At 39.9% G+C, this 18,296-nt stretch overlaps 1 protein-coding gene across 1 annotated transcript in view; it reads left to right on the top strand.

The window, feature by feature from the left end:
• Positions 1–18,296, top strand: part of LOC113409636 (WW domain-containing oxidoreductase) — a 676,894-nt gene that overhangs the window by 163,863 nt on the left and 494,735 nt on the right. The window contains exon 6 of the mRNA XM_026663779.1: positions 8,975–9,063. Within this exon, the coding sequence (XP_026519564.1) occupies positions 8,975–9,063 (89 nt within the window). The remainder of the gene's footprint in view (positions 1–8,974; positions 9,064–18,296) is intronic.

The raw sequence follows: 18,296 nt of genomic DNA on the forward strand, positions 1-18,296 counted from the left end.
GGGCGGGGTTGGGGCGGGGAAGGGGTGGAGTGGGGCGGGGCTGGGGGTGGGAAATGGTTGGAGCCAGGGCCCCGTGGAGGGTCCTCTTTTTTTATTTGTTAAATATGGTAACCCTAGGCTGTGCTCACCATCCCTATGGCCCGCCTGTCCTGACTCTGCCCACCAGCCCCGCAGCCAGCAGCCCTGCCCAGCCTGCATGGCGGAGCCCGGCTGTTGAGCGGCGAGCCCCCAACAGGTGAGCTGGGAGCCTCTGGTGAGCCACTCACACAGCAAGGCCTGGATGCTAGACCTCCCTGGACGAGGGGCTAAACTCGGCCACGTGGATGGGTTAGATGGGTCTGTAATGGGCACCTTTCCAGTGTGGGCCTGGAACCATTGGTGCCATTGTAAACCCGGTACTTCTGAGAACTAAGGTGTCCTTTATTCTCTGGGTTCTGTCAATCATCTCATACCTTCATTACATCCCTGAGAAGGGGTAGGTGAAAGATACCAGCTAAAAATCCAGACTACATGAGAAGGTAGAGATTCAAGGATGACCAGTAGTTCTAAAAGAGTGCTATGCTAATCATAGCCCTCAGGTCTGTATGCCCTATATAGCACTAACCTTAGCTTTATCAAGAGTGGATAACCTGGCAATCAGTTTCCATTTCAGAGGCTCTCCCTTTGGGAGGAAAATTAGGGTTTAATCACCTCAGACAGAAAGGTCCCCAGCTGTGCGTACAAGTGTGTATGTTTGCACCAATATCAAGTTTCAGGAAAGCTCTCTTCAAGCATGAAATCACATTTGACAGGACCAGGGAAAACGAATGCAGGAAGTGCTGACTCTCCTGCCCAAAATAAATACATAAATTAAAGTAACAATAAAATACCATCATCCCCAGTATTTTAACATTTCCTAATATTTTACGCTTAGAGGAATAGGATTTTACTTCCTGTACTGTGAATCCCTTGAGTTTTGGGATTCAGCATTGGAAAAAGTCTCATGTATTTTGATATAAAAATCATTCATAATGATATTATGGTATGGCTCTTAAAAGTCACCTGAAAAGGGGGTTAGAGGGATATAGAGCAGTGTGCTTTTCTTATGATCTATAAAGAAGCTTGAACTCTTTTTATATTTTAAACAAAAAATTTCCTTGTTCATTACTTGGAAATATCTAGAATGCCAAGCCTGGCATTTCATGGTTTTGCTGGAAACCTGGTTGGAGGTCTTAGATGTGGGTTATGGGCTTTCTAAGACTTCATTCGAAGGGGCAGTAATATTGAATCATTAACAAAGATAGTTTCTCTCTTAACCATTTAATTACGGATTTGGCATAAATAGATTTTGAGAAAAACAAAGAAGAAAAAATTAAACAATCTGAATTGAAATCACTGCCACGCCTAGTTGCATGGTATATCTGATGTCATAATTCTATCAGTTCTCCATTCATCCATCAACTCTTTCAGGAAATAACAGGGAAGACTAGAATTTCTAATGTTAAAAATAAAAGGGGAGGGAGGACAGACCATTCCCCTTTTACAAAACAACCGAAATCCCTTTCAAGGCCTTCATATATCAGAAATAATCAGAAAAGGGAGAAAACAAGTAAATGTAATTGATGTTCCCTTGCAGGTGTTAAGGAGTTAACAAAATAATTAACCAAAATGTTTATGAAATTATTTTACATAATGTGAACTATTTTCATGTACAAAGTTAAAGTGCAAATAGGAAATGTATTTTATAGAAATTGCTGAGGCAGAAAGGAAAAATGACTATAAAATTATTCCATTCACAATGGCTTCTAATGGACATCAATATGTTATCTAAAATGTAGTGCAAGGACCTATTCTTTAAACATCCGGTATATTTCTTAGGTTATGCTTAAGGCAGTGTGATTCATTTGTCCCATTCAGCTACATGAGAGGTAACTTCATAGCACTCAAAGTACATGCATGACAATATAAAGCTAGCATTACATAAATATACTTTTGCACCAAGTGCCATATGCTGTGTACATTAGGGCAACAATATTTACAGTCTTAAACCAGAACGAAAGCCTCTTACTTGTTTTATTCCTCCATCAGTAGTAGCTATTGTTGGACACTGTTGACTGTCACAACTCGTGTCAAATTGTCAGACATGTTTATAGCTTTGTCTGCTTTGTCAAGATGGAAATTTGAATTTATTTAGTCTTTCCTTGTCACATAGAGGTTATATTTGGGGTCTTATAGATTTATCTACTATAAATACTTGATGATAATTTTACAGACCTTTCTTCGGTTTTCTCTTACAAGTCTTTTATTCTTAAACATTGTCTATTTCTCAGTCCATCTGCATAGCATGTGATGGGTTTTTGTTTGTTCGCACAGATATATGGGTTGGCCGCTCAGAACTACCTATATCCTGAGGCGGGAGAGGGGTTGCCATCTGGATTTGCCTTTATCAATCTGAAATACATTCTATTTTTCTTTTGTCATCTCCTCAAAAAGTCTGATATTTTTAGTGATGTCCTGCTCACTAAGTTTCCTTGAAAATATGGCTTTTAAATGTATAAAGTATATAGACAGTACCCACTGAGAATATAATTATATAGTAAACCAGCTGATGACCACTATGTTGCCTTTTAAATATATCTTCAATTTTTCCAGTACTTACATGAGATATAGGGGCTATAGCATGTTTATTAAGAGGCTTCAACTGTGTATAAAACTAGAGCAGTCAGAAGTAATGGTGTCTGCTGAAGGATTCTTTATCATATGAATTTACCTTTAGTCATCCATTATTTATTTCAGCTATTTGATATGCCATTATAATAAATATTATGACAGAGAAAGCTTTTATGCTTCAACTTATTGTACTGCTCTTCACTTCCCTGCAATCCTTCAGGAAAATGTAACCATGCTTTACCTATATTTAACGTAAATCATCACTTACATTAGAATGAAAAATTCACTATGAAAAAAGGCTCCTTCAATACCAAGACATAAATGCACAATCATGTTTACTGCTAAACTACTGTATCAGGTAGTGTTCATTTTTAAACAGTTTTTAAGCTGTAACCCGAATACACTGCATATAGTGAAATTGCTAGCTTTCTGAGTGTCTTCACTCTTTTTAGTTTCCGGCCTGATAAGCATTTTTCTGTCTCGAATGCAAAATATTTCCAATTACATTCTGAGCATTTTTAATAGTTCTACTCTTCATGGCAAGTAGCTTACATACAAAACTAAATAAACTGTTATCCAGTGCAATTTCTCTTCAAATCAGCCAAACTTAAAACTTAAAAATATTTAAAAACCTATGCATAAAACCATCTAGCATAAGGTGAGCATCTTTTTTCCTTACTATTGGGATAGAAGAAGGGAAAGCATTTCTATGCATATTTTCAAAATGTTTTTGCATTGTGTATTTTAGAGAAACTATTTGGCTAAGAAAATTTTAATGGGCCATTGAGCCTTTCCTCTCTTGGCTGTTGACTTAAATATGGTCCAAGATATTACTGGCAAAAAGTTGCTAGCATCAGTTATCTGTTTGGTGGCCTAACTGAAATATAAACTAGCTGTCTCAATGCACTGCCTAATGGTCAAAAATCGTCACCTCCAAATCTCACAGTTGACACTAATTCACATCCTTTTAATCAGAGTTGGCAGAGAGACAGTAGAAACACCTCTGCTGTGTTTTTATGGTGAACGGGTTGTCAGTCATCATGACCGTTCAGTCTATGGCCTGTTTAGTGAGATGGATGCAAAAGGTCTGATTTGTGAAAGGTTGTTGTTTTGTTTTTTGTGGTGTGATCAGTGGACATCTATCCACCAGAAACTATATTTAGGGCACCAGATCAGTTGGTACAGTCCATTGAACAGCTACCAGAGGGTAATGAACTTGTGATTTACAGGTGAAAAGCTCTATAAACTATTCCAAATCCAATCTGCTATCCAGTCCCTCTTTAATATTTAATTTAAAATTAAGTAGTGGAGGGAACATTAATGTCATATTTTTATTGACAAATTAAATAAAAATGTTTTCTGCAGCTTTCTTCTCTGCTTTAGTGAATTAATGTTATGATGTCAGCGTGAAGCTCCAGTGTCTCTTGCAATTGTGAAAGTGACAAGTCCCATTTAAGACTTTTACAACATAAAATGAGGAATAATTCAGTACTAAAATATGTAAAGTGGAATGGTGAGAGACATCAGCATAATAAAATTATGAACATTAGGTCAGAATTTGCACGATGCCATTAACAATCAGTTCTGATGGTATGTTACATTTATAGTAATGATACCTTTTAGCAAAAATGTTTTATTTTAGTGCCTGTATAAATACCGCTACACTTGCATGCTACATGTGCATATAGAGAGATAGCAGGAAAACATGATGACACAGGTAATGCTGAGCTACTGTATAACAAGCCTACACACATCAATGGTTGTTGCTGATATTATTACATTATTAGGACCTGGTAATGTAAGTGTGAGTCTTATTTACAGTTTTTCAATGTTATATTGTATATGATTAAGAAAAAATGAGTTTAAGGCTTGCAATACAGCACTTGCCTAGTGCTTCACACCTTGAAGCTACTATACAAACTGTAAGCAATGTTCACAGTACCTCTGGGAGGTAGGTAAGTGGTAATATCTAAATTTTACAGGGGAGAAGCTGAGATAGAAAAGTGAAGCAGCTTGCCCAAGTCCACAAAAATGGTACAAGATTCATTGCTTTATCAATCACTGCTTGAAGAAAACCCACACAGTTCCAAGTCATGTGATAATCAGTTGTTTGCCTGTGTGTTTATATCCAAGTGTACTTTTCTGATCTTGTGTGGGTGCATTGGTGGTTGTTTGTTTCCATTTCTCCTGGTACATAACATTGGAAATATTTTGAGATCAATAAAAACAATGTTTTTGTAAATGAACAAAGGCACTTTATGCAGGATAATTGAATGCAAACAAAGTGAGGAAAAAAATGAAAGGAGGGTGTTGAAAGAAGGCTGACCTCTGGTATCACAATCATGCCAAGTAACCTATTTCATAGGGCAGCAGTGGTGAGAAGAAGCCAGAAGAAATTGGCAAAGGAAAGGGAGGATGTCAGAGGAATATTATTCTAATCACAGTTTGGTTTGATTATACAGTACATTGATGAGAGCTGAGATTTTAATGTGAACACTATTGAGTAAGTGACTCTCAGGAATGTAATACTAAATTGTTTGGGCTTATTCCATTATCGGTTCCTTTGGTAATCCAGGAAGAAGTATTTTCCCCCTTAAACTAAAACCTCCAGACAAGGAAGGGTCTATTGTGCTTTTTTAAAAATGCCTCTCTTATCCTAAATGGGATGCTGCTGTAGTTTACCCTCTCCTGGGGTGTATTTAATTTGATGCCCAGTGTCTTATGATCCTCTGTGCCAACTGCAGAATTACAGCAGGAATAGCAGTAGCCATCTTGGAAAAATGTAAGTGAATTTCTTTGTTTTGTGTCATTTTCACCTTTCACATGCACTTGAACATGTTTTTTTCCATGGAGGACATTTTGGGTTGGGGTTAGGGTTACTCAAGAAATGTTTTCATTGATTTTTCTCTCTAACTTCATGTCTGACAAACTTAAAAAAGCAGCAAAAGAAAAGATAAGTTTAACTTTTTGCAATACAGGGCTGTTGATTATACTGACAGAGATGGTGGTCTCAGTTCATTGGATGAACTGACAAAGTTCAAGAAATCCATACTTGTAGCTTGCATTTGCTATCTAAATATAACAATTAGCCATTTATGTTTTTTAATATTTTATTCATGCTTTTAAAACTGCCCATTTTACACCTATAGTAAATCCATCCACAAATCTGGCCTAATTACTCCAGTGAATTTCTACTTGTGAAAGTAGAAAGGTACCACATGTTTTTCCTTTGGACTCGCAATATTGGAGGCACTTCCTCTTCATTCTTGTAGTCAGTGGCAGAAACTCGAAACTTGACACCAAGAGCGAAAGCATTACCTGAGTAATAGTGTGTGGACTTGAATCACTGTCCCCAAGAGCATAGTAACTAACAGCTTGTGGTTTAGTCTGTTGAACTACTTGATGTTTTTGACCCCTTATTGTCCTTGTGTTTGTAGCATTCTTGTTCTTTTCCCCTTGGAAAAGACTGCAGAATGTTTTAGCTATATAATAATAACAATTTAAAAAAAAAACACTATTAAGTAAACAGTTTAACACTGCAAAGCTGAAGAGGAGCTGCAGTTGAGGAATACTGCACCGGGCAAGCCAGGATTGCCTTGCTCGCCTCTCTGAACTTTGAACAAAAGAAAGTATTTTCCTGTGGGGCAAAATTAGTGATGTGCATCTTGGGGTGGGGGGGACGGGAGCGTGGCAAGACTGTTTTGGAGAAAGTTTTTTTTTTTTTAGCCCTTTCAAAGCACTATGACTTCATGTTTCCTGATGGGAATTGAATCTGCTGAAATTTTAGTTGTATTTATTTCACTGTCAATTTAAGATCAGCTGGAGTAGAAAGAAAGGTGTATGAGTGACATTTCAGTTAATCCCCACCTGCAATATAATTGCAATGGGCACGCTGGACGTCGTCAAAGTAGAAGAAAGAGGAAAAGAGAGAAGCATCATTGAGGTGGGATTCTGAAGACGTTGGAGGCAGCCAAATCTGCTTCTCCCAGCGCTGACAGGTCCCTCCACGCCACCTATGCTTTGTTTCTCCAAATATGCCCACTTTATTATTTCTTGACCGCAGTAAAGCCCGTCGCTCAGCAGGGCCACTTGCAGGGTTTACACTATCTTAAAATCCAACCTCTAATACTTCAGTTTACTACACTGTATTGCCATGTTTGAGGCTTCTTCTTCCGTCCACGCCTCTTCCCCCCACCGCTTTCTTCAACTCATGCTAATGTCCAACCTGCACATTACAATTGTACTGATTTGTAGGAGACTGGTTCGGGATTAAATGAAATGTCACAAATTTCTTTCTTACTGATCCAGCCAACCAAATGAGGGTGGTGGTGGGGGGGGAGGGGGGAGACATGGAAAAGTGTCACAGTTCTTTGAAAGCGTGTTCAAGCCTGGTTAGATAATCATTTGGGGGGTGGAATCAGGAGCTGAGAGACAGCTGTGATCACTAGAAGTGAGAAGGGCACAGATGGCCTATTATTCCAGACTCTAAGATATGGCTTGGGGATCAGACTAAAGGCACAACAGTTTCTTTCCAGGGGATGGAACATTGCTGCATTTTGCGGGTACAATGCACCCTCACCGGATGAACAGGACTTTTTTCATAGGACAGGACTGTGGCTGGAAGGACTTGCAATCAACTTGTGTCTGGGCAATGGGGTGCCCATAAGCCTTCAAGGTTTACAGTGAAAATAGACTACAAAGACTCTAGACCACTGGGTAGCTGTTCTAGCTCATTTGTTCTGAGGTTTGGAGTCAAAACAGTTCAACAGAACTGTAGACAAAGGCCTTTAAACTGAACATAGTGTTGAGAACCTTATTGAGAGCCATTCAGTGGGTAAGGCTGGCAAGTTCAGGCTAGCCTTTTGTGTTGTTGCCACTGCCTCCACTGTTTGAAAAGTTGACTTTAGGAGTATGAATAAGGCTATATTTTAGTCATGGATATTTTTAGTAAAAGTTATGGACAGGTCAAGGGCAGTAAACAAAAATTCAGGGCCCTTGACCTGTCCATGAATTTTACTAAAAATATGAGTGATTAAAACTTGGGTGGTGGCTGCCCAGGGGCCCGACAGGTTCTGGGTGAGGGTGGCCCAGCTGCTTGGGGAGCGGGGCAGCAGTGCGCGACCCGGGACCGGTGCTGGGGAGGGGGGCAGGTTGGCGGGGATGACAGGCTGTGTGCTGCCTCCCTCCCCCTCCTCCCTGAGCAGCAGCTGAGTTTGGGTGTGGGAGGAGGCAGGAGGTTGGGGCACGGGATTGGGTGAGGCAGGCTCTGGGTGGGGTGTACCTTGGGGAGCTCCCTGGAAGCGGCGATATTCCCCTCGGTTAGCTGCTAGGCGGAAGTGTGGCCAGGCAGCTCTGTGCACTGCCTCCGCCTGCCGGCACCACCGCCGCAGCTCCCATTGGCTGCAGTTCCCGGCCAATAGGAGCTGTGAAGCCAACACTCTGGGTGGAGGCAGCACGCAGAGCTGCCTGGCCATGCCGCTGCCTAGCAGCTGACCGAAGGGGATGTCACCGCAGGTAAGTGCCGCCCAGAGCCCTCCTCATCCCGCCCCGTGGCCCAACTCCCTGCCCCCTACAACACCCAAACTCGGCTGTTCGGGGGGAAGGTGCGGTAGCCTGAGACTGCCCCAGGAATGGCCGGTGTGCCTGCCGCAGGGGCTGCCTGAGCTGCCCCTGAGCTGGGCACACTGGCGGCTGCAGACGTCACAGAGGTCACAGAAGGTCACGGAATCCGTGACTTCCGTAACAAACTCACAGCCTTAAGTATGAGCAGTTTCCTTTAAAGATGCAGTGACCTTATTAACCTTGTATAAAATTCTGTCCTTGCTCCTTTCTGCTGTGGATGTTATAGACTGCAAGGTTGAATTAAAGTATGAATGTTTTAAAGTATTTTGTGTGATATGTAATGTGTGTTTTTCCTATAATGGTATATTAAATGTATGCATCTCTTTTTAAACAATAATTATTTGTTTACTTTTTATTTTTATTTCATGATTTGCATCTTCACAAATTTCAGCTACATGGGAGAAAGAAGAGATCATGTTAACCTTAAAACTGTCTGCTGTCAGTTTATTGGGCTATATAAAGTTGTATACCATACAGTATATGCGTTTAGCAGAACCGCAAACTTAGAATACTGCACTTGGCATTGAATGCTACACTCATCCATTCATTTTCATGATTTATATTCACTGTGGGCTTCTAATGTTAAACAAGGGAATTCAGACATGTTCCATAACACATTTACTGTAACATGATACCGTGAACTAAACTTGCTGTTGTTTATCTTTTTTCTTTTCTTTTTTTTTTAAATTTTCTCTCGTTGCAGCATAAAGCCAAGGTAGAAGCTATGACCTTAGACCTCGCTTCTCTTCACAGTGTGCAGCACTTTGCTGAAGCATTCAAATCCAAGAATGTGTAAGTAGTCAGACAGAGGATTGTATATCATAACTTCTTGTTATTTTAATGTCTTTATCAGCTGAGCACAATTGGTAGAATTCATCACAGTTGGATTGACTTAGAAACTACAATAGGTGAATTCAGCTTTTTCACAGGAACTGAATGGTCTTTTTCCAATGTGCATATTTTTACATGAGTTAAAGAGTATTTATTTTTGCACAGAGTGAAAATTAATTACAGATCTCTGACAATTCAGTGTATAATTCCAACGTTAATGGGGCATTGATACCTCTGTGACTGTTGAATACGGCCAAATCTAAAATATATCCAAAATAGCTTAGGCAACTTTTGTCAGGTTTCCAGTGGTTTGGAAGACAGCCTGAGGTCAGGGATGAGCACTCTCTCAGCTCTCTCTCTGTTTCTTTTTTTAAAGTGTTCAAAAAAAATAGTCCTACAGGCAAGGGGGCTTTATTTTCCAGACCTATCTGTGAAGTGGTTGGCTTTAAAAATTGAAATTAAGTAAGATGACAAGTTCACTTAACAATTGGACAACTTATATTGAAATAATCAGGCAAGATTCCAAATGGTTTGATTTAGATTGAACAGATCAATTAATCACAAACTTTAAGGTATGATTTGGAATCATTAAGTACCAGCTGTTGAGGATAAATTCCACCCATTGTGCTTTAACCCACATTTTGGCCCACTCTAATTGTTATGACTATTCAAACCTAGTAGTCATTTTTGTCCCCTTCAAATATTTCTGTAACATAAACCTCCTACTATACTTCCCAAGAGACTACACACTTTTAGACAGCTTTGGAGGGAAAAATATTGTAGTGGCAAAAATATCGTGTAGAAAGAACGGGGTTGTTGTTTTTTTGCTTTTGAGATACTGCCAAAGCTAAATCTCACATGGATAGACAGATGACATTTGAGTACTTACAGGTCTTTCAGATTCAGAGAACTGTCAAAACTGAATTTCAGTACCTGTTACTTTACTGCCAAAAATCCTGTGTAACTATTCTTATCATATCACATCTTCCTACATTAAAACTTTCTTGTGTGTAAAACATAATGATGAACGGTAGAAACATTGCCATATTTTAGTACTGACCACTCTCATACTGTTAGAAGAGAGAAGCATTCTGATTTTACTGCTTCTTGGTTCTTAACATGTTATATGCTTTACCAAAGAAAAAAGTATAGAAGGCCAGTTAAGGATCATAACTTTTTTTCCTTTGCAATTCTTAACTTGATTTGAATGCTGCAGTTCCATGTCATTGTCACCCAGTCTGAACCATTGAGTATACATATATCTTTAAACCAGAAAGGGGAAGCATGCTCAATTCAAATTTTCCTGGAGGACTTAAAATCTGCAAAAGTCTCACCCATTGCCATCTAAAGCACGAGACAATGTAGAATCAATTTCTGAATGCAAATCATGTCCATTTTGTTTTTGTGCAGTATATTAGAGGTAGCAACTCATCTCCTTTGGCGTTATTTTGTCTTTCTGTTATGAAAAGATTTCTTATTTTTTTACTCCTTTTTCATTGCAGTTTGGAAAGTGTCACTAGTACTGTCTTAGTGGTAATATACTATAGGTCAATGTTTTTAGCCACAGCTTTGCGTTACATCCTGAACCCTTGCTCGCTCTGTGTGTGTGTGTGTGTGTGTGTGTGTGTGTGTGTGTGTGTGTGTGTGAGAGAGAGAGAGAGATCTCAAGTATTACAGAAAAGCTTAAAGTTTGTGTCTGTCATAAGGCTTGTGGGGGTTTCACCAAAATGAGTTTTGAACAATATTTTTGTTTAAATTGTGATGGTGGATGGAAGCCAGATGCCGCACACAGCTGGGAGCATTAGATCTTTTATCTGATACAGAGGAGCAGGTACCTCCTTACAATCATCTGCACTGGTAGGGGAATGGGCTAGAAGGCCTACTATATCTTTCTATTTCTGATTTCTGTGATTTAAACTGAATCTGGGTATGCTCAGAAAAGTGATTATGTAGCAGTAGTGTCTTGTTACTATGTTGCCTGCTGTGTGTGTCTTGCAAAACATATCTGTGCACTAATAACTGTTTTTATCTGTAGTTTATTATTATTACAGTAGTGTCCAGGGCCCAACTGGATCAGTCCCCTTGTACTTGGTGCTGTACAAACAAAGAGAATTCAGGATCTTACAATCGTATGGATAGATTGTGGTGCATTCTTCACACTTTCTCAGGAGAGTAAGGGGCATCCAGAGCACAGCGAGCAGCTTCTCTAGCGCTCCTGTACCCCCTCCTCCTACGTGTAGGTGGGAAGGGGTGGAGCCTTGGCTGCTAGCAGTGTGCCAGCCAGAATAGCTGTGCTTGTGCGTCAGGAGATATATGCTGTGCCAAATCGACAGCTTTTTACAATCACCAAATGCCTGTTTCTCGAACCCCTGGCACCGTACCAATAAAATAGCAGCACAAGAGAAACATGAAAGTGTCTTCTGCTTCCTACATCAACGACAAAATTATCAGCTGAGTTCTGATTCCTGGGTCTAAGTGGTGGTGATATGTGGAGCAAAAAGAGCACAGATTTTCAGATATCAAGTAGTGCTGCAGTGCTAGTAATTAAGGAGAAAGGGTAAACAAACCTAATTTGATATGTAAGCAATTCTGGGATACAAATGGCAATCCCAAGATGCAATTTTTACAATCCCTTTTCTGATAATAACCCTGTGAGTGGAAAAACAATCTTTCTCTCATCTCCCTTGCCTGTCGTCACCAGGCTACGGAGCAATAAGGAACTATTTGATCCTTTAAAAATGTAATTTTTATTGCAATGCATTTTGCTAAAGAAGCCACTGGTGTTATGCTCTGTTTAACCTCTTAGACTTCTGGAGCTGAAGACGGGTCTCTCAAGCTCTCTCAATAATCTCCTCCGTCCATTATTGCCTCAGTGGGAAGCACCTGGGCTCTTCATCAGCTAACATCTTCAGGGGCTGCTCCCCTGTTGACTGGAACTGAATAAAACAGAATGTGGGCTTGGATGCTCAAGCCCTCTGACCTCCCAGGTGCTGATTCTGACTCTAGGGAATGACATCAGATAAAAGGCTGGAGGGAAGGATATCAGGAGATGCACTGAGTATGCTCAAGGTCCCCCCATTATTCTGGATGAGGTGCAGGTTTTCCCTTGTCTAACAGTAAACCAGGGAAGAACCTTAAAGGGGTCACGTGATCCAAAGCCCTTTCCCTGGGTAGGAGATCTAAAACTGATCCATTCCAGTATAAAGGCTTTTCTGAACTAGAAATACCCAAAGCATCAAAGCATGAAGCATCCTTGCAGGGGGTTTCAGAAGGCAATCAGACAATTTCTAGTTAGCAAATCCTGGTCATTGATCAAGCATCTTTAAAAAAAAAAAAAAAAAAAAAAGAGGGAGGGAGGAAGATATTTGTCTCCTTTAGAATATGAGAGTGAGTATTTCTGATAGCAACTTGAAGAATGAAAACAATTTCATTGTCACAGGGTGACTGGTGCCTTTAAGGGGGAGCCAGGTTCAGGGCACCTGTGACTCGTCAGCTGACTTCCAACTGGGCTTTAGAAAAACACGTGGACCGCATAAAGGAGAGCTACCTGAGAGCAGACTGGAAGAGTCAGGGAGAGGCAGATACCCCTCAGCTGATGGGGTAAATCCTTGGTGGCGTGTATGGGGTTAATGCAATCCTTCCTCCTGCTGAGGGTAGAGGGACCACCAGGTGCCAGTAGTGGGAGAGAAGGGGAGCCGTCTGCCACTGTCACTCCAAATGGGGAATTTACCCATGGAGAAGAGGAAGGGTCCTGGTTGCAGTATGCCTAGGGTCCCAGATTGCCTTACTTTGGCCTGGTCACATGGGTGATGGACAAGCGTCCATAGGTAGAGAGGACTGTAAGAATTAAAGAAATGCTTAGAAAAATGACTCCACCTGAACATGGGTTGTGGCTAAATATTCCACAGAAGCAAATTCTTCACAAAAAAACAGCTCAGGAACATTATACTGTTGTTGGTTCATTTCCGAGTCCAGTCTCAGTCACACCTTGGTCGCATCTCTGAATTTTAGCATGGATTGTGGCATGTGCTTTTGTAATCCTGATTTGCTGACCCACCCATCCTCTCCACCACCGTGGCTGCACTTTAACCTTTCCCATTGAAATGATTCTCTAAATAAAAGTGTTAGCAGTTGGATGAGGGCAGAAGAACGGGGGGAGGGATAGCTCAGTGGTTTGAGCATTGGCCTGCTAAACCCAGGGTTGTGAGTTCAATCTTTGAGGGGGCCACTTAGGGATCTGGGGCAAAATCAGTACTTGGTCCTGCTAGTGAAGGCAGGAGGCTGGACTCGATGACCTTTCAGGGTCCCTTCCAGTTCTAGGAGATAGGATATCTCCATTAATTAATTAATTAATCAAAAACGTATTTCAATCCCAGCTGTAGTGGACCTTACTACTGAAGTTGTATAAGACACACCCCTTTTATCCATATCCAGCCTTCTCCCTTTCAATAGTTATAAACCCAGATGATTTATTGGATGCCTCTGTTGTGGAAACTTCAAAGAATTTGCCTCTTTATGATTGTCCTAAAAACCATTGAGCTAAAAACCATTGATTTGGCATCAGCTGCTTTTTTGTCCAGTTGAAAGGGCCAGACCATCCAGTTTTCTGTATCAGGAGGTGATTAGGCTTTAGAACTGCAAAATAGTGACCAAGTCTTCTCTTAAATGCTTTATCCAGCACACACGATATGAGGGATTGGGGTCTGCCTTATCACCCTTTATAAACACATTTGCTGCCCTGATGTACAGGCATGCATCATAGCATTTGCATCTAGTTCATTTGTAACTGTGTTTGATGGTTCTGGGCCCATGATATTTGATGCTTGCCAAAGAGTGTGGTTTGCAGATGTGATACATTTGGAAAACTCCATTTCTTAGTAACTAACTTTGTTTAATCACCATGTACTTCACTAAAACCATCTTACTGTTATTGACAGAGAGATCTAATACTCCAGTTCTAAAATCTGCAAAATATCTACCTTGTCTTCATTGTTCCATAGTACCTGCATTCCCATTATATAAGACCATTGCACAACTGGATGCAGTTAGAGGTCTCTCTCCGCTCACGAGTGGACAATCGCAGTATTGCAGTTGAAATTTGAGGTGCATCTCCTACCAGGTCTTCTGGCTCAAACTAAAGCCACCTTGATCCAGACAGTGGAAAAATCAAACCAATTTTAGTTAACATTAGGAAGAAAATAATAAAATTATGTTGCTGAAAGATCTGATTAATTTTGGGAAATCACATTTTTTAGAAGGTGTTTCAATTTTATATACATTCATCACCATTTTAAAAAGGCAGCACTTGCCAGCCATTACCATTTAGTAGGATCGAAGCTGAAAGTAACACGTTACACTTACACAGCACTTTTCATGCATAGATTCTCCCTGCAGTTATTTTCCTATTTTTAAAATAAGATATGTCTGTGGTAAGATTTGGCAGTTGCTGACTGTTTAATCGTTCCTATTGTAGCAGGACAGCAATTAAAAATTATGTTTCTGCACTTGAAAAGTTTAGTCTCCTTTTTCCTCATCCACACCCAAGTAGAGAGGACCAGACTTTCGGTTGCTCTCCTTACCTGCACCCTAGCACTCTGTTTTTTCAAGTTGCAAGCAGAAGGATGCTGAGATCTTGTGGGTGCAGTTAAGATTTCAGAGTATGCTGAAAATTTGCCACAGAATATTTACTGCTCTTTGAATTTTCCTATACTGAAAATTTGTTAGATTGTGTTCACTCATTTTAATCACAAAGGAATCATAGGCACAATTTAATGGTTTTATACATAATATATATAAAATTAAAGCTCTTTAGTAAATTGTTACATAGTTAACGCCTGACATCTAATCCACCCCAAAAACTATGTGGATATGATTTAAATTAATAATCAGCATTCACATTATGCCAGTATGCTGAAAAGTAGAAGATTTTTGTGCCAGATACAATTGTTGTCACTGCATATTGTACTTCAGAATTTGAATATATTTTCTTTATAAATCTGTAAAAATCTGTTAATCCCTTTGGCACATATAGAAATACTTTCCATGAATTAGAACTAGTAACAGTTGAACTATTCAATTTGTCTTTTGAGCTTAGAATACTTTTGGCATTCTGTCAGTGCCACTCAGACAGAAAGCAATGTTCCAGCCAACATTGTAGATTTAAGAGACATCTAAAAAGGATCCAGGTTGACTTAAATATGCAAACAAATGCATAGCTGAGAAGTTACTATTGCAGACAGCAGCTATCTTACATTTAAATAAGATCAAAGGCTGACTACATTTGAAACGTACATAGTAAAATTAGGGTGAAACTTTTACGTGTGGTGGTATTGAGCTTTACTAAAACCTGGGGATTTGCTGACTGCGTAAATGTTTTCTCTTTTCTAAGCTCTGCTACACTGTTCCTCTGTCTTGGTTGAAAGTGTCAAGCTATGTGGATCCAGCAGTTAATAATCAGTATTTTTGAAATTAAAAACTTAAGCTTGACCCCACCTCAGTGGAAGCAGAGATCACTTGCTCACCAGATCACTTCAATTTCATTTCGTGTATCAGATATAGATATGAGTCTTGTGAACATCTGAGACTGTAGGAGCTGTTTTTACCATTCAAGGTACCCAAGTACTGACTTTGGGCATTTTGGCTCAGTTTGCATCTAACTTCTTGGCTTTGAAAATAAAGAGAATGAAAGAGACCACTTCCTTTTGAACTTGTTTGTGCTTCCTCTTTAGTACAGCCAAGATCAATGCTGCTTTTGGTGCCAGAAGGATATCTGAAACTATCTTTGGTGACATCTCTGGCCAAAGCTTCAGCATAAGGGGTAATACTGACAGACTTCAAAGTAAGTGCCCCCACCTTCACCTAGTGCAAGAGTTTTTTAGGTGGTGGTAGTGCTTAGAGGGTCAGAGAGTAGAGCAAAGCATCAGAGGCCCTCCGAGGAAGTCCTGCATGCAGCTTTACTACAGAACTGGGCCCTAATTTATTGTATAAATTTGAATTAAAAAAAAATCCATCAATCTGTGATATTGTTAGTGATCTATGTTTATGAAATACAAGTGTACAGATTAAATAATAAAATTCCTGTTAAATTCTCTAATGAAAGGTGAAACACAAATGCTTAGTAGAAACCCCACCCCATAAAGAAACAGCAAGCAATAATAACCCCTCAGTTCTCCTTGATCGTTAAGTCAAAAGCCTGGGTAAATAGATGGGTCTTCCAGCATGCTTAAAAGCTCAAGCTTTGTTGAAGTGAGGAGGGAAAGTTCCATAGTTGCCTCCAGATCCCACATGTCTACATCTGTGGGCTGTTAAGTTGAGCATTTTGCATGACAGCACCTCTTGGGGAGGAACACAGCTATAGACTATTTAGCTATAGCCCCAAGTAGAGCATGGTTCACTAATCCAGTTGGAGGTGATAAAGGTCATGGATAACTGATGAGGTCAGCTGGCAAAAGAAAAGGTCACAATCTCCTGTTCTGGCAGGTTGGGTGGGGGAGAGAGAGAGAGAGAGAGAGCCTTTAAACTGAGCAAATTTTAATTTGGGAATCACAGAGATAATAAATATGGCACCTAACAATGGCATGATAAGAGAATCATTTTCTGAGTAGAAATATACTTTAGAGGCAGAAACTATGTTCCTGAATAAAGAATCCAATCTATTTCCACAAGATTTAACGAACCACGAGGGCCAAATTGGGTATATAAGCATGTAAAATATTTATGATTTAATAAGCATGATTAAAAATCTTTTGCTGCAAATGAAGTAGTAAGCATTTTGCAGTTTTATAGTTTAATGGGTAATGAGAGAATAAAAACAGTATGTGTGTATTTAATTGATATTTTAATTTTAACAAAACATGAATATCACAAAGGACAGCAGTAACTATTTAGTATATAGTTTAAATATATTTAGTCTTTTGTGAAAACCATCAGACAAGAGACAGTCAAAACACACTGAGGCAGAATCATTGGGCAGAAAAGTATGGTTGCTTTACTGGTGATGTGAGAAAGGCCACTCATTTGCCAAATGTCTTAATCCTAGAATCCAAAAGCTTGTGTTTTACTCTGGCAAGGTTGTATTTCTTCATTAGCTGTTCCCAAGGTGCAGGAAATCCCAGAGGATGTCAAAGTACATCCTTTTTTATCATAATATGAAATTTTTCAGATCTGAATGGCAGCATGCAGCTGCTGGGGGTTTTCTGAACTCTATTACAGTTGCACATATCTCTAGGCAAAACAGAGAAAGGAGTTGTCATTGGCAAGTAAAATGTATGAAATGTTTTATTGTTCAAATGATCAACCATGGTCTTGAAAACATTTTCTAAGGACTTTGCTATTCCCACGATAGGTGTCAAAAAATAAAAAATTACAAAAAAAGGCAAATTACTTTTTTTATAATATACTTTTTCTGCTTTAAGGGGTGCTTTGTGCGTATGGGTAAAAATCGTACCTCTTGAAATATATGCTGAAACAACAAATCATTCCACAATTATTGTAGAAATTAATACTCATTGCAGGTTTATGCTTAATAAGTGCTGCCTGTAAATGTTTATAAAAAAAATGAATTACAATCAGGGTTTGGAAAAAAAAAAAAGCTCTTGTACACTTGAAAGTGGAAAACTGTCCCAGGTGAGTGCCTATAACAACAGAGCAAAGTTTACCAGACTCTGGACACTTTCCTGGCTGCTACCTGTAGCGTTCTGGGCAGCAGAGAGAAAAGCTTCTCCTCCTCCATGCCTGAGGTGGCAGGGATGAAAGACAATAAGGTAGCTTTCCAGTGGTGGAGAGAATCACGACTGCAATAGGATTTAATGGCAGGAAAAAGAGAGGGCAAAGCTCCTTTTTCTTCCCAACAATCAGAAAGGAGGGAAAACTGCAAAGTTATATAGGTGCTGAGCTCAGACCAATGTGAAAGTTGGGAGGGCTCACATTAGCATCCAAGGAGAGTGGGAAGTCTAATCTTCCTACCCCAACTCCCATGCTCACGTTTTCAACAGCTAGGAGAGTGAGAAATACTAAAAGTGGTGGGGAGAGACATACTGACTTGCAGAGGCTTCCATGCAGAATAGTAACATGCATTTTGGATTTCATAGCTGTGCCAGGACACAGGAACGGGACCTAAGATAATGTTTTTTCAGTTTGGGTTGAAATGCTGCCCTATGGGGGCATATTAGGACGGAGTGGAGAGCTGACATTTG

The sequence above is a fragment of the Terrapene carolina genome, unplaced genomic scaffold (genome assembly GCF_002925995.2).
Source record: "Terrapene carolina triunguis isolate 2854851 unplaced genomic scaffold, T_m_triunguis-2.0 Scaffold33911, whole genome shotgun sequence".
Lineage (NCBI taxonomy): Eukaryota > Metazoa > Chordata > Testudines > Emydidae > Terrapene > Terrapene triunguis.